The sequence below is a fragment of the Microcaecilia unicolor genome, chromosome 2 (genome assembly GCF_901765095.1).
Source record: "Microcaecilia unicolor chromosome 2, aMicUni1.1, whole genome shotgun sequence".
Classification (NCBI taxonomy): Eukaryota; Metazoa; Chordata; class Amphibia; order Gymnophiona; family Siphonopidae; genus Microcaecilia; species Microcaecilia unicolor.
Window position 1 is genome coordinate 30,684,787 of NC_044032.1, and position 14,837 is coordinate 30,699,623.

The 14,837-nt window shown below is 43.3% G+C and overlaps 1 protein-coding gene across 1 annotated transcript in view; it reads right to left on the reverse strand.

Annotated features, from left to right (window-relative positions):
• TPGS2 (tubulin polyglutamylase complex subunit 2) overlaps nt 1–14,837 on the reverse strand; it is a 52,477-nt gene that overhangs the window by 21,563 nt on the left and 16,077 nt on the right. Inside the window, exon 3 of the mRNA XM_030191893.1 lies at nt 1,454–1,541. Within this exon, the coding sequence (XP_030047753.1) occupies nt 1,454–1,541 (88 nt within the window). The remainder of the gene's footprint in view (nt 1–1,453; nt 1,542–14,837) is intronic.

The following is a 14,837-nucleotide window of genomic DNA, read 5'->3' on the forward strand; positions in this document are numbered from 1 at the left end:
TTCAAATATTTGAAAGGTATTAATCCGCAAACGAACCTTTTCCGGAGATGCAAAGGCGGTAGAACAAGAGGACATGAAATGAGATTGAAGGGGGGCAGACTCAAGAAAAATGTCAGGAAGTATTTTTTCAGAGAGAGAGTAGTGGATGCTTGGAATGCCCTCCCGCGGGAGGTGGTGGAAATGAAAATGGTAACGGAATTCAAACATGCGTGGGATAAACATAAAGGAATCCTGTTCAGAAGAAATGGATCCTAATGAGCTTAGCTGAGATTGGGTGACAGAGCCGGTGGGGGGAGGCGGGACTGGTGGTTGGCAGGCGGGGATAGTGCTGGGCAGACTTATACGGTCTGTGCCCTGAAAAGGACAGGTACAAATCAAGGTAAGGTATACACATATGAGTTTATCTTGTTGGGCAGACTGGATGGACCGTGCAGGTCTTTTTCTGCCATCATCTACTATGTTACTATGAGGCATATTTTCAAAGCACTTTGGGAGGCTAAGTTCCATAGGTTTCTATGGAACTTTGGGAGGCTAAGTGCTTTGAAAATGAGCCTCTATGTATACATGTATTGGTCGGTCCTAATAGTGTACAACTGCGAGGGGATACGTGTGGATCTCCGCCTACAGACTATAACAAACTATGGAGTGAAGGTGTAGCTTAATGTTTAGAAAGAAACAAGGAAGCTGGGGTTCAAATCCCATTACAGCTCCTTGCGATCTTCAGCTGGCCACTTAAGTTTGTACCTGAGGCAACGAAGGATTACTGCAAGCCCTCTGGGGACAAGAAAATACCTACTGCATCCAAATGTAGCTTGTCTTTGAGAAAGCCTCTTTTCAACAGACGTGTTACAGCCATCGCAGTACTGTTTAAAAGAAGAGAGAAATTGTACCAAATATGGCTTCTGTGCACATCAGACTCCATTTCCATGGAACTGGATGGAGTGAAAGGAAATAACACGGCACAGTCCAGCTTCCATCATTTTCTCTAGGTGAAAAATGCATTTAAAAAGTACATTTACTGTCAGAGGTATACTAGCACAAGGAAAGCCAGCAGGATTGGACTTCGGCTCTGACATGGAATAATAATTTGGGATAGAAAGCTCAGAAAGTCAAATAAAATCCACCTATCTGGGTGGGTAATAAGTCATTTGTGGGTGACAGAACCCAGTAGAGAAGTACAGTCTCCTGAGTAACTTTCAGAGAGTTTAAAAACACGTTGTATAGTGGTCAAACACCCTCTTTAACAACTGTATATATTTTGTAACACATGATATTTAACTTCTCTCATATATCATGAAGTTGAACTACACCAATCACATTCTGATAAGAACTACAGTTATAAATGTGCCACTGAATAACACTTTTTTAGTCTATCAAATCCCCTGCCTTAATGAATCAAATATGGAAGTGGAAAACCCAGTGTATGGTAAGCAAAAGATTAGGGCAGACTTACCATCAAACTTCACATTCCAGGTCATATGGAAGCCATCTGTCATAAGGTAAAAATTCTTTAAATCCTCTGGCAATATACAGTTGTTTTTCTGAAATGACAAACCATCGAGACTTTGTAAGAGGAGAAGACAACTTAGTTTTGCCCAATACTATCTAAAATGTCTTTTGAAAAACAATTTTAAGTGGAGGGATTACTAAATCTTCACATCCATGTGCTTGTGTTTGCTAGTTAAAAAAAAAGTTTATTTTGTGATTATAAGCATAAATACAAAGTCTTTATATTTATTTTATATTTTTGTTACATTTGTATGCTGCGCTTTCCCACTCATGGCAGGCTCAATGCGGCTTACATGGGGCAATGGAGGGTTAAGTGACTTGCCCAGAGTCACAAGGAGCTGCCTGTGCCTGAAGTGGGAATCGAACTCAGTTCCTCAGTTCCCCAGGACCAAGGTCCACCACTCTAACCACTAGGCCACTCAATATGGCCGCGCAGGCTTCTGTTTCTGTGAATCTGACGTCCTGCACGTATGTGCAGGATGTCAGACTCACAGAAACAGAAGCCTGCGCGGCCGCGTTGCTGATCTGCAAGGGCAGGCTTCTACATGGAATGTTGCTAGTGGAATAGCAACATTCCATGTAGAATCTCCAATAGTAGCAACATTCCATGTAGAATCTCCAATAGTATCTATTTTATTTTTGTTACATTTGTACCCCGCACTTTCCCACTCATGGCAGGCTCAATGCGGCTTACATGGGGTAATGGAGGGTTAAGTGACTTGCCCAGAGTCACAAGGAGCTGCCTGTGCTTGAAGTGGGAATTGAACTCAGTTCCTCAGTTCCCCAGTACCAAAGTCCACCACTCTAACCACTAGGCCACTCCTCCACTCAACATAGAGATATGGTGGGTCTCAAAGTTTGGAGCCTGTCATCTTTGATTTCAGGAAAAGTTCAAGTAAATGGTCACATAGTTCAGCATTTTCTGTCAATGTACAAGATTTCAGATTATTTACACCCATCTCAGCATTGTTTTAGACCTTTGCATTGTACAGAACCACTGCTACTGGAGATGATTTCAGAAGTTAGGTTTCATTGAGTAATGGAAAACAGGCAGTACTTCACCAATTTGATACATTGTCTGCCTTTGATGCAGTGGATCAGTCTTTATTATTATTCAGATTAAATGAGGTTGGAATACATGGCAAGACTGGTTTGAAGAGTTTCTTTCGAAAAGAACGTATAGAGTATGAAACGGTTCCTCTAATTCTCCTTCGTTCTGATTATTTTGTAGAGTGCTTCAAGGTTCTCCTCTTTCACTCTCTTTATTTAATGTCTATTTAAGGGTTCTAGGAGATGTTTCGAAGTCTCTGTTTCACATATGCAGATGCCATTTTTCTATTATACCCTACTCTTGATACATTTGAAGATACACTAGTACTTAACAAGATTATTGCAAAGAGAGATTAATGGGCTTATACTCATTTTTTGAAATTAAATTAAAAGCAAAGATTATTTGGTTTGGAGTTTATGAACTTTTGCCAGGAAAAGGACTTAGGGGGCCGATGCACAGTGGCACCTGTTCAATATGGGTGTCGCAGGAAAAAATACCGAGTCGCAAACAGGGACGAATGCACAAAGGGGATTGCATGCAAATTAGATGCATGAATCCCCCTTTGTGCATCGCTCATTGTTTGCAGCTCGAAGCTGTCAAACGTATTTGACAGCTTGCAGAAAATCTCTGGTGGTTCAGTGGACTGCCCCCACACAAAAAATTCCTGGTGGTTCAGTGGACTGCCCCCACACCAAAAATTCCTGGTGGTCCAGTGGACCGCCTCCTGACCCCCCCGCAACAATACCTGATGGTCCATGGACCCCGACTCCCCTGTGCCCAGCCCTTACCCAGTGAATTCTGGGATGCGGCTATGCTTAGTCTAACCCAGTGCATCCCAGGATACACTGGGCAGGGGCTGGGAGCTGCCATTTTGTGAAGGGTGGGCCTAGAGGCAGGAGGGAGAAGGTGCTGCTCCTGTCTAACTGCCTCAAATATTTTTAAGGTACAGAGAGGAGGAGGGAAGAAAGTGAGGGGGGTCACTAGACCACTAGGGCAATTCTTGCTTTTTTGGGGGGGGGGGGGGGGTCAGGAGGGGTGGGAGTTCAGAGTCCACCGCACCACCAGGGAAACTTTTAGGTCTGGGGTGGGGGTGGTCGGGAGATCCTGAGCGCCTAACATAGGGAGCTGTCTGCTTGCACTATACAGTGCAGACAGGTTGCTCCCCATAACGACAGGTCCAGACCTGCCATAAAATATTGCACAGTAAAATGTAGGCGCTTAGGTCTGTGCATTGTTAGGAATGCTCATTTTAAAACTAATGTGCTCCTTGCAATGCATTAGCATAGGGATTTTCGTAGCTGCTAACGCACACGTTAGAGCCATGGAAAACCCCTTTGTAGCCAATCTAAAGCAAATTGGGTTCGGGAAGGGTGGGAAATAAAGGGCTAAAATACAAATCCACATACGCGACCAGCTTCTCATACATTTGTACCCAGTTATGGAACGCACTACCGAAGGCCATAAAAACAACGCAAGACCTAACCGAAGGCTACTGAAAACAGATCTGTTCAAGAAGGTATGCCATAAACAACCATCCTAAATACTAATAATGGTGGTTGGGAGGCGGGGATAATGCTGGGCAGACTTATACGGTCTGTGCCCTGAAGAGCACAGGTACAAATCAAGGTAGGGTATACACAAAAAGTAGCACATATGAGTTTATCTTGTTGGGCAGACTAGATGGACCGTGCAGGTCTTTTTCTGCCGTCATTTACTATGTTACTATGTTATTTAGCAAGTAATGCACAATCAGTCTAAAGCAAACGTTCACAGCACGGTAAGTTTTGTGCATTGGGCCCTATGTTACCATCAGGTGACGCTTTGAAAATAGAGAATAAGTCTAAAGTATTAGCAGTTATAGTAAGACTCTAACCTTAATTTTAAACTTCCAATAAATGGTTTTTTTTTTTGTTTTTAGGATGAGACAATTCAGGGCTATTCGATTTGTGTTAAGCCCTTTAAGTTTTAGGAACCTTGCTCAGCCCATATTGCGTACATATTTAGACTATTTTATTTATTTAAAAATTTCTAGTCCACCTACAACTAGGCGGATCACAAATCAACATACACAACAAAAGAAATAATCAGACAGTAACAAACACTGAATTACAATATTACAAATATGGCTGACAACATCAACCCCATGCATGTTCAAACAAATATGTCTTCAATAACTTACTGAATTGAACCCTGCTACTACACAGTCTCAAATATCCTGGTAGTTTGTTCCAAATTTGTGGACCTGCTATAGGGAATGCAGTGTTTCGTGTATCAGCATATATCACAGTTTGCAATTAACACTTGGCGAGAACTTCAAATTTTCAGACCGTAAGGATCTAACAGGTTGGTATTCCTGAATTACATCTTTAAGATATCAGGGAACACAATCAGAGTACAATGCTTGCAGGGGCATTTTCGAAAGAGAAGGGCGCCCATCTTCCAACACAAATCGGGAGATGGGTGTCCTTCTCTCAGGGTCGCCCAAATCGGCATAACTGAAAGCCGATTTTGGGCGTCCTCAACTGCTTTCCATCGTGGGGACGACCAAAGTTCCCGGGGGGCGTGTCGGCAGTGTACCGAAGGCGGGACGGGGGTGTGCTTAATAGATGGGTGTCCTCGGCCGATAATGGAAAAAAGAAGGGCGTCCCTGACGAGCATTTGGATGACTTTACTTGGTCCCTTTTTTTTCAGGACCAAGTCTTGAAAAGGTGCCCTAACTGACCAGATGACCACCAGAGGGAACCGGGGATCACCAACCCCCTCCCACCCCAAAAAAAACCAAAACATTTTTTCCAGCCTCTATGTTAGCCTCAGATGTCATACCCAGCTCCATCACAGCAGTATGCAGGTCCCTGGAGCAGTTTTATTGGGTGCAGTGCACTTCAGGCAGGCAGACCCAGGCCCATCCCCCCTACCTGTTACACTTGTAGTGGTAAATGTGAGCCCTCCAAAACCCACCCGAAACCCACTGTACCCACATGTAGGTGCCCCCCTTCATCCCTAAGGGCTATGGTAGTGGTGTACAGTTGTGGGGAGTGGCTTTTGGGGGGCTTAGTACCCAATGTAAGGGAGCTATGCACCTGGGAGCAATTTGTGAAGTCCACTGCAGTGCCCCCTAGGGTGCCCGGTTGGTGTCCTGGCATGTAAGGGGGACCAGTGTACTACGAATGCTGGCTTCTCCCATGACCAAATGCCTTGGATTTGGTCGTTTTTGAGATGGGCGTCCCTGGTTTCCATTATCGCCGAAAACCGAAGTCGCTCATCTCTAAGGTCGACCATCTCAACATTTAGGTCGACCATCTCTTAGGTCAACCTAAATGTTGAGATTTTGGCGTCCCCGACCGGATTATCGAAACAAAAGATGGACACCCATCTTGTTTTGATAATATGGGATGCCCCGCCCATTCACGGGGACGCCCTCAGAGATAGGCGCCCTTAGAGATGGTCGTCCCCGTTCAAAAATGCCCCTCTTGGTGTACCAACCGTACCACTGTACTCAAACGTGGACTGGCAACCAGTGCAAGGAGCGTAAGACTGGAGATACTCAAACCGTGACACACCCGTCAACAATCTAGCAGAAGCATTTTGTATCACTTGCAATGCCTGTATTTTTTGATTTTGGTAAACCCAAATAAAACACATTGCAGAAATCAATACGAGACATCATCACAATTTGTACCACAGATCGAAAATCACATTGTGATAACATAGGTTGCAACTTTGCTAACAAACGAAGCTGAAAAAATGCTGACTTAACCATCTGATCCATCATAGGCAATACAGGATCCAGGATTACACCCAACACACGCATACTTTCCTGTACTGGTAACACTGAATCGCCCAAGCTTACAGACCGACATTGTAAGAGCTCCTCATCCTTTCCTACAAACATCAATTCACTTTTATGAAAATTTAGAATTAATCTATTCGAACACATCCATCTTTGACCAGCTGACATACCATCATTCAAGCGATCAATCAATCAATCCAGCCAAACCTCCTTGGATTGGAAAGAAAAATTGCACACCATCAGCATAGATCCTGTATTCTACTTGTAAAATCCTAAAAACTCTACCCAGCAAGGCCATATAGCTGTTAAACAGTAAGGCAGAGAGTACAGAGCCTTATGGCACTCCTTTGGTAACTGGCAGTATTGCAGATACTTCTCCCTTACTGATAACTTGCATTAGACGACCCTTCAAAAAAGAAGCAAACCAATTCGACACTGCTCCTACAATCCCTATTTCTTTAAGCTTTAATAACAAAAGATCATATCAACTGTGTCAAACGCCAATGGCACATCCAAAGAGACAAAACAAAATGGAGTGGAGGAGTGGCCTAGTGGTTAGAGCACTGGTCTTGACATCCAGAGGTGGCTGGTTCAAATCCCAATGCTGCTCCTTGTGACCTTGGGCAAGTCACTTAACCCTCCATTGCATCAGGTTTGATCTTGGATCGTGAGCCCTCCAGGGACAGAAATACCCAGTGCACCTGACTGTAACTCACCTTGAGCTACTACTGAAAAAGGTGTGAGCAAAATCTAAATAAATAAATAAAATGTATGACCCTCATCAATCCCTTGCTTTAACATTATCTAGAGAGGACAATGCTATGTCCTTCCCTAAAACCGTATTGATAATCGTCCAAACACTGTCATCTCTACACATTCCATCTTCTCAATTACCTTCAATATTATAGGAACCACCAAAACTGGTCTATATTGTAACTCTTTATATGGCGGAGTAACAGAAAAGCTGATAAAGTTGCAGTTTTTACAAAATTTTTTGATTACTAAAATTTGAGAGGGCTTCCTCGTTGTTATTGAAATTACACTGGCTTCCTGTTAGGTCGAGGATAAAATTTAAGGTTGCATGCTTTTCAAATGTATGGACTAAGTTCCAACAAGCTTGTGCACTGTTTGAAAATTACGTGTTCCTTTCCACTCGTAATTCCCATCAACTGAAATTGAATTATCCATTCTTAAAAGTACTACTACTACTACTACTACTATTTAGCATTTCTATAGCGCTACAAGGCATACGCAGCGCTGCACAAACATAGAAGAAAGACAGTCCCTGCTCAAAGAGCTTACAATCTAATAGACAAAAAATAAATAAAGTAAGCAAATCAAATCAATTAATGTGAACGGGAAGGAAGAGAGGAGAGTAGGTGGAGGCGAGTGGTTACAAGTGGTTACGAGTCAAAGCAATGTTAAAGAGGTGGGCTTTCAGTCTAGATTTAAAGGTGGCCAAGGATGGGGCAAGACGTAGGGGCTCAGGAAGTTTATTCCAGGCGTAGGGTGCAGCGAGACAGAAGGCGCGAAGTCTAGAGTTGGCAGTAGTGGAGAAGGGAACAGATAAGAAGGATTTATCCATGGAGCGGAGTGCACGGGAAGGGGTGTAGGGAAGGACAAGTGTGGAGAGATACTGGGGAGCAGCAGAGTGAGTACATTTATAGGTTAGTAGAAGAAGTTTGAACAGGATGCGAAAACGGATAGGGAGCCAGTGAAGGGTCTTGAGGAGAGGGGTAGTATGAGTCAAGCGACCCTGGCGGAAGATGAGACGGGCAGCAGAGTTTTGAACCGACTGGAGAGGGGAGAGGTGACTAAGTGGGAGGCCAGCAAAAAGCAGATTGCAGTAGTCTAAACGAGAGGTGACAAGGGTGTGGATGAGGGTTTTGGTAGAGTGCTCGGAAAGAAAGGGGCGGATTTTACGGATGTTGTAAAGAAAGAAACGACAGGTCTTGGCAATCTGCTGGATATGAGCAGAGAAGGAGAGAGAAGAGTCAAAGATGACCCCAAGGTTTCGAGCTGAGACAGGGAGAATGAGAGAGCCATCAACAGAAATAGAAAATGGGGGGAGCGGGGAGGTGGGTTTGGGGGGGAAAATGAGAAGCTCGGTTTTGGTCATATTTAATTTCAGGTGGCGTTGAGACATCCAGAGAGCAATGTCAGACAAGCACGCTGAAACTTTGGTTTGGGTGCAAGGTGAGATATCAGGGGTAGAAAGGTAGATTTGGGAGTCATCAGCATAGAGATGGTAGGAAAAGCCATGGGATGAGATTAATGAACCAAGGGAAGAAGTGTAGATAGAAAAGAGGAGGGGACCAAGAACAGAAATCTGAGGTACGCCGACAGGCAGAGGGATAGAAGTAGAAGAGGATCCACCAGAGTGGACACTAAAGGTGCGGAGGGAGAGGTAGGAAGAGAACCAGGAAAGGACAGAGCCCTGGAATCCAAGTGAGGACAGGGTATCGAGAAGTATGCTGTGATCGACAGTGTCAAAAGCAGCGGAAAGATCAAGAAGAATGAGGATGGAATATTGACCTCTGGATTTAGCCAGTAATAGGTCATTGGAGACTTTAGTAAGCGCAGTTTCGGTTGAGTGGAGAGGGCGAAAATCAGATTGTAGTGGGTCAAGAATAGCATGTGAGGAGAGAAAATCAAGGCAGCAGCGGTGAACAGCACGCTCAAGTAATTTGGAGAGAAAGAGAAGGAGGGAGATGGGTCGGTAATTAGAGGGACAAGTAGGGTCGAGTGAAGGCTTCTTAAGGAGAGGTGTGACCACAGCATGTTTAAAGGCAGCAGGGACAGTCGCAGTGGAAAGTGAGAGGTTGAGAATGTGACAGATAAAAGGAATAAGAGCAGGAGAGATGGCATTAAGAAGGTGGGTGGGAATGGGATCAGAGGAACAGGTGGTACATTTTGAGGAAGAAAGGAGAAGTGTAGTTTCCTCAATAGTAACTTCAGGAAAGGAGGAAAAGGAATGAGGGGAAGGAGAGAGAGGGGAATGGACTAGTGGAGGGAGAGGTGGTGAGGTAGAGAAAGCAAGGTTTATCTTTTGAACCTTGTTGTGAAAGAATTCAGCAAGGGTCTGAGGAGATAATGAAGGGGGAGTTGGGGGAAGGGGCACCTTGAGGAGAGAGTTCAATGTGGTGAAGAGAAGTCGAGGATTAGAGCCAAGAGCCAAAAGAATATTCCTTTGCATATCAGGGGACTTACATTTGGAATCAACTTCCTCTCCGGATAAGACACATTGATTCTTACTTTTCCTTTCGAAAGGCTTAAAAAACTTATTTGTTCGAAATTAGGAATAAATGATTGCTGTATTTGAAATATTGGGCATCTTTAGTTTCCCCTCTAATAAAGGGCTTCTTGATTTGTGATCCGCATTTAATCCAAGTGAAAATTGTGGAAGAGACTGACTAAAATAGAAAAAGATTTGTGTAAACACCAATGTGACTCTATCCTGTGTAATTTAACCCTTTGCATATTGTTGGCTACACAGAGTATGTGATTTTTGCAAAATAAGAGGATAATATTGTTGGTTCTGAAATTGGCAAACGCCTTTACAGTACTATGTAAGCCACATTGAGCCTGGAAATAGGTGGGAAAATGTGGGATACAAATGTAACAAATACAATAAAATAAAAATGTATTAGCTGCTGTTTGCACAACTGAGACAACACAGTTCCGTTTCACTAAAAAGAACAAAATGATTTAGGATATGTTAACAGTGACATCTAGTGATTGAATTGTAGAAGTAACAGATGGGATGCACGAAACATCAGACAATAATCGATTCAGGAAAGTCAGGTAGGAAGAAATTTGCACACCTGAATTTGTGCATATTCATTGTGGAAATCTTGAAAACCTGACTGATTTATACCTTTCTCTGCCAAGAACGAAGAGAGGCAGAAGATAATGCAAACCAGTTATTGGCATCAATAGCCAGGCTAGAGGCCAATAAGGGAGCATGGCGGGCTTTATATGCAGAGGACAGCAATTATGAGTTTACAAGTTTAAGAAATATTTGATATACCACTTATTAGCTTAAGCACTCTGAGCGGTGTAGAAAGCCAAAAACAATAAACAACATAAATAAGGGAAATAATACATTATTGACAGGAAAGCAGGAGAAACAGAAAAAAAGCTAAATGATAAAATGATACTCCTGTCCACCCCAGGCGGTACCCGAAAAGCATACTAGGACTACTGGCTTCCACTGGGACTGTCTCATAAGCATCTTTTTTTTTAAATCATTTATTTATAATTTTTCATTTTACAAGAGTCACTTGCAAACAGTAATACAGAGATGACTGCACATTAATACAAGATAAGAAGAAAACAATCCCAACTAGATATATAGATTATATACAATCTTTCTCTTTCTTAGACCACAAAGTGAAGAAAAATAGGGAGAGTGAGATAAGACAAGGAGATCAATTAAACAATAAACAGAAAAAAAGAACATGGTATTAACCTGATTATCCCCAGATATTACTCGTCTAATTCATTATTCCACATTGATCATCTGGTTGGCTTCTTCAAGACCAAATACGGTGTATAGTCAATTCATTTCATTGAGAACATACTTATTGTCCAATATTAGTTAGAAATAATACACCTGATTACATTCTCTCTCTTTTAAAAACCAGAAATTATTTAACAATACATATACTTAAGTCTCTAATTCAAATCCCATTGATTAAAGCAATCCCAGTTTTCACAGGCTTCACTCCTTTTGAAGTAATAATTAAGGAAATATTTCTGAGGAAAACTTTAGGAGTCATAATTGGAACTCTGGGAAAAACAATAATCTCGACATTAATCATCCATAATAACATCCACCTTATCATTCAAAGTTTCTGGTCCATTATCATTTTAAGGATCATAACCACTTCTAGCTTGTGTAGAACTTCATTTATTATATCAATTTTTCACTCTCAAAGGGTTCAGTCAAATTGTCCATGTAACTCTCCAATAAGATTATATCTGAAACAAAGTTATTTACTACTGCCGCCAGGTCCTGAAGCGCCTTCCAGATGGCATTCAATGTAACCTCCACGGAAGCCAAAAACTCCAAGGTGATTTCTCTTGAGGTGTTTAGGAGTGGTTCCACCGATTCGGGTTCTGCTGTAAACGTCCTCCGTTTCAGCATATGCCTCTAACTCACTCCTCTACTCCTTTGGACATGGTGGTTGAATAATTCGGGAGCAATGGAGTTGTTTTTCCAGGTCGAAGAGCGTCGACGCTCCTTCGCTGGCGCTAATCAAAAGACTCGCCAACCCTTTCATCTGTGGGCAGTTAGACGTGCAGCAGTCCCGCACTTGCTGCTCAGGGGACAAAACGCTGGCCATCAGTGGCTGACCATAAGTAATGCCACACTGGGAAAAGACCAAGGGTCCATCGAGCCCAGCATCCTGTCCACGACAGTGGCCAATCCAGGCCAAGGGCACCTAGCAAGCTTCCCAAATGTACATTCTATACATGTTATTCCTGGAATTGTGGATTTTTTCCAAATCCATTTCGTAGCGGTTTATGGACTTGTCCTTTAGGAAACCGTCTAACCCCTTTTTAAACTCTGCCAAACTAACCGCCTTCACCACGTTCTCTGGCAACGAATTCCAGAGTTTAATTACGCGTTGGGTGAAGAAACATTTTCTCCGATTTGTTTTAAATTTACTACACTGTAGTTTCATCGCATGCCCCCTAGTCCTAGTATTTTTGGAAAGCGTGAACAGACGCTTCACATCCACCTGTTCCACTCCACTCATTATTTTATACAGCTCTATCATGTCTCCCCTCAGCCGTCTCTTCTCCAAGCTGAAAAGCCCTAGCCGATTGTTCCCTTCCTCTCAGTTAAGGAAAGTGCAATTGCAGAGAGGGAATTTACATAAAGAAGACAAAACTTCAGAGGGCAGCTGGGCCGTTGGGCATACGAACTTCAGGTTGCCATCTTACCACTCTCCCAGTTTGGGACACTCTTTGTCTGGTTTCTCCTCAGAGGCCTGTCTGATATGGGTAACCCTTCAGCATAGCCCTCTGAGTCATTGAAACACAGAAGCCCCTCCACCACTACAAGGTGGTGTCCCTTCGGCGGGGCTCATAAGCATCTTTAAACAGGAAGGTCTTCATACCTTCTTTAAATATTTGGAACGATTATTCTTGCCTAAGATATAGGGGCAGAGCTTTCCACAGTATGGGGCCCATGAACAGTGAAGATCAGGGTACGTGGTACCAAGGCAAATGACCTGGAAAGAAGGAACAACAAGAGTTGTGTTGTGAAGATCTAAGGGACTTATTATGAATAAACTGCTACAGGTCTACATTGAACAGGAAATTCGGAAAATTAGGAATTAGGTTCTTAAAGTGTAGGACAGATAAAAGTGAGACCAAAGAGGATGACCTTTTCAGGGCATAATTTGTAGAATTTTATAAAAGGAGCTACATAGCTCAGAACAGCCAATAGCTGAGAAGGATATTGACCACTACATATCAGGAGACCTCTTACTTGAAATTGGGGCTCAGTACAGGGGTTGATGGATAGGACCCTCTTACCAAATGAGATCCTCACAGCTATTAACTTCATGAAAATAGGAAAAGTGCCCAGACTAGGTAAGAACACAGCTAAATGTTGTGAAGTGCTACTCAGCAGACCCATTTGCAAATCTGCTTAATTCCCCTGTATGGGGAGTTGTCTCGATCTATGGGATTAGCAGGGGTCACAACTGAATCAAAAGGAGGAAGGAAAAAAAAAACATGATCTGCATTGGGCAATATGGTTGCTGGACCTTACAATATTAGCTACAACATTTAACTAAGAGACTACTGAATCTGCTCCTGCAATTAGTACCTGCGTTACACCGAGTTTCATCCTGGGCAGGATGACCTTGACAACATCAGAAGGGTATTATATTTAACTTAGACAGCTCAGGAAATCAAATCCCCTATGCTACTATTCTTGTAGCTGCTGCGGCTCGGAAAGCGAATAGAATGTTGGGTATTATTAGGAAAGGTATGGAAAACAGGTGTGAGGATGTTATAATAGTAACATAGTAGATGACGGCAGAAAAAGACCTGCATGGTCCATCCAGTCTGCCCAACAAGATAAACTCATATGTGTATACCTTACCTTGATTTGTACCTGCCTTTTTCAGAGCACAGACCGTACAAGTCTGCCCAGCAGAATTTCCTGCCTCCCAACCACCAGTCCCGCCTCCCATCACCGGCTCTGGCACAGACCGTATGAGTCTGCCCTCCACTATCCTCGCCTCCCAACCACCAACCTCTCTTCCCCCACCTGCTCCGCCACCCAATTTTGGCTAAGCTTCTGAGGATCCATTCCTACTGCATAGGATTCCTTTATGCATATCCCACACATGTTTGAATTCCGTTACCGTTTTCATCTCCACCACCTCCTGCGGGAGGGCATTCCAAGCATCCACCACCCTCTCCGTGAAAAAATACTTCCTGACATCTTTTTTGAGTCTGCCCCCCTTCAATCTCATTTCATGTCCTCTCGTTCTACCGCCTTCCCATCTCCGGAAAAGATTTTTTTGCGGATTAATACCTTTCAAAAAAAAAAAAATCTTTTCCGGAGATGGAAAGGCTGTTATATCACTCCATAGTGCGACTGCACCTTGAGTATTGTGTCCAATTCTGGTCGCCGCATCTCAAGAAAGATATAGTGGAATTGGAAAAGGTGCAGCGAAGGGCGACTAAAATGATAGCGGGGATGGGACGACTTCCCTATGAAGAAAGACTAAGGAGGCTAGGGCTGAGGGGAGACATGATAGAGGTATATAAAATAATGAGTGGAGTGGAACAGGTGGATGTGAAGCGTCTGTTCATGCTTTCCAAAAATACTAGGACTAGGGGGCATGCGATGAAACTACAGTGTAGTAAATTTAAAACAATTTGGAGAAAGGTTTTCTTCACCCAACGCATAATTAAACTCTGGAATTTGTTGCCGGAGAACGTGGTGAAGGCAGTTAGCTTGGCAGAGTTTAAAAAGGGGTTAGACGGTTTCCTACAGGACAAGTCCATAAACCGCTAGTAAATGGATTTGGGAAAAATTCACAATTCCAGGAATAACATGTATAGAATGCTTGTACGTTTGGGAAGCTCGCCAGGTGCCCTTGGCCTGGATTGGCCGCTGTCGTGGACAGGATGCTGGGCTCAATGGACCCTTGGTCTTTTCCCAGTGTGGCATTATTTATGTACTTTTGATAAGGTCCAATTAATCCTCAAGAACTGCCTTTTTTTTTTTAATCTGTGAGGAAGGAGAAGGGGAGAAGCAGCATAAGGGGGTAGGGACCTAGCACCACTAGGTGTACCCCAAGTACTTTCACCGACGCAGGTCAGACATCCCCAGGCTCAACTGAACTGGGCAACCCAGAACAGGAGCCAAGCAGCAGACCAGACCAGGAGCTTGACAGGAACCATCCATTGCCTGCTGGAGATAGGGAATACTAGCTGACCAAGGAGCATACCGTC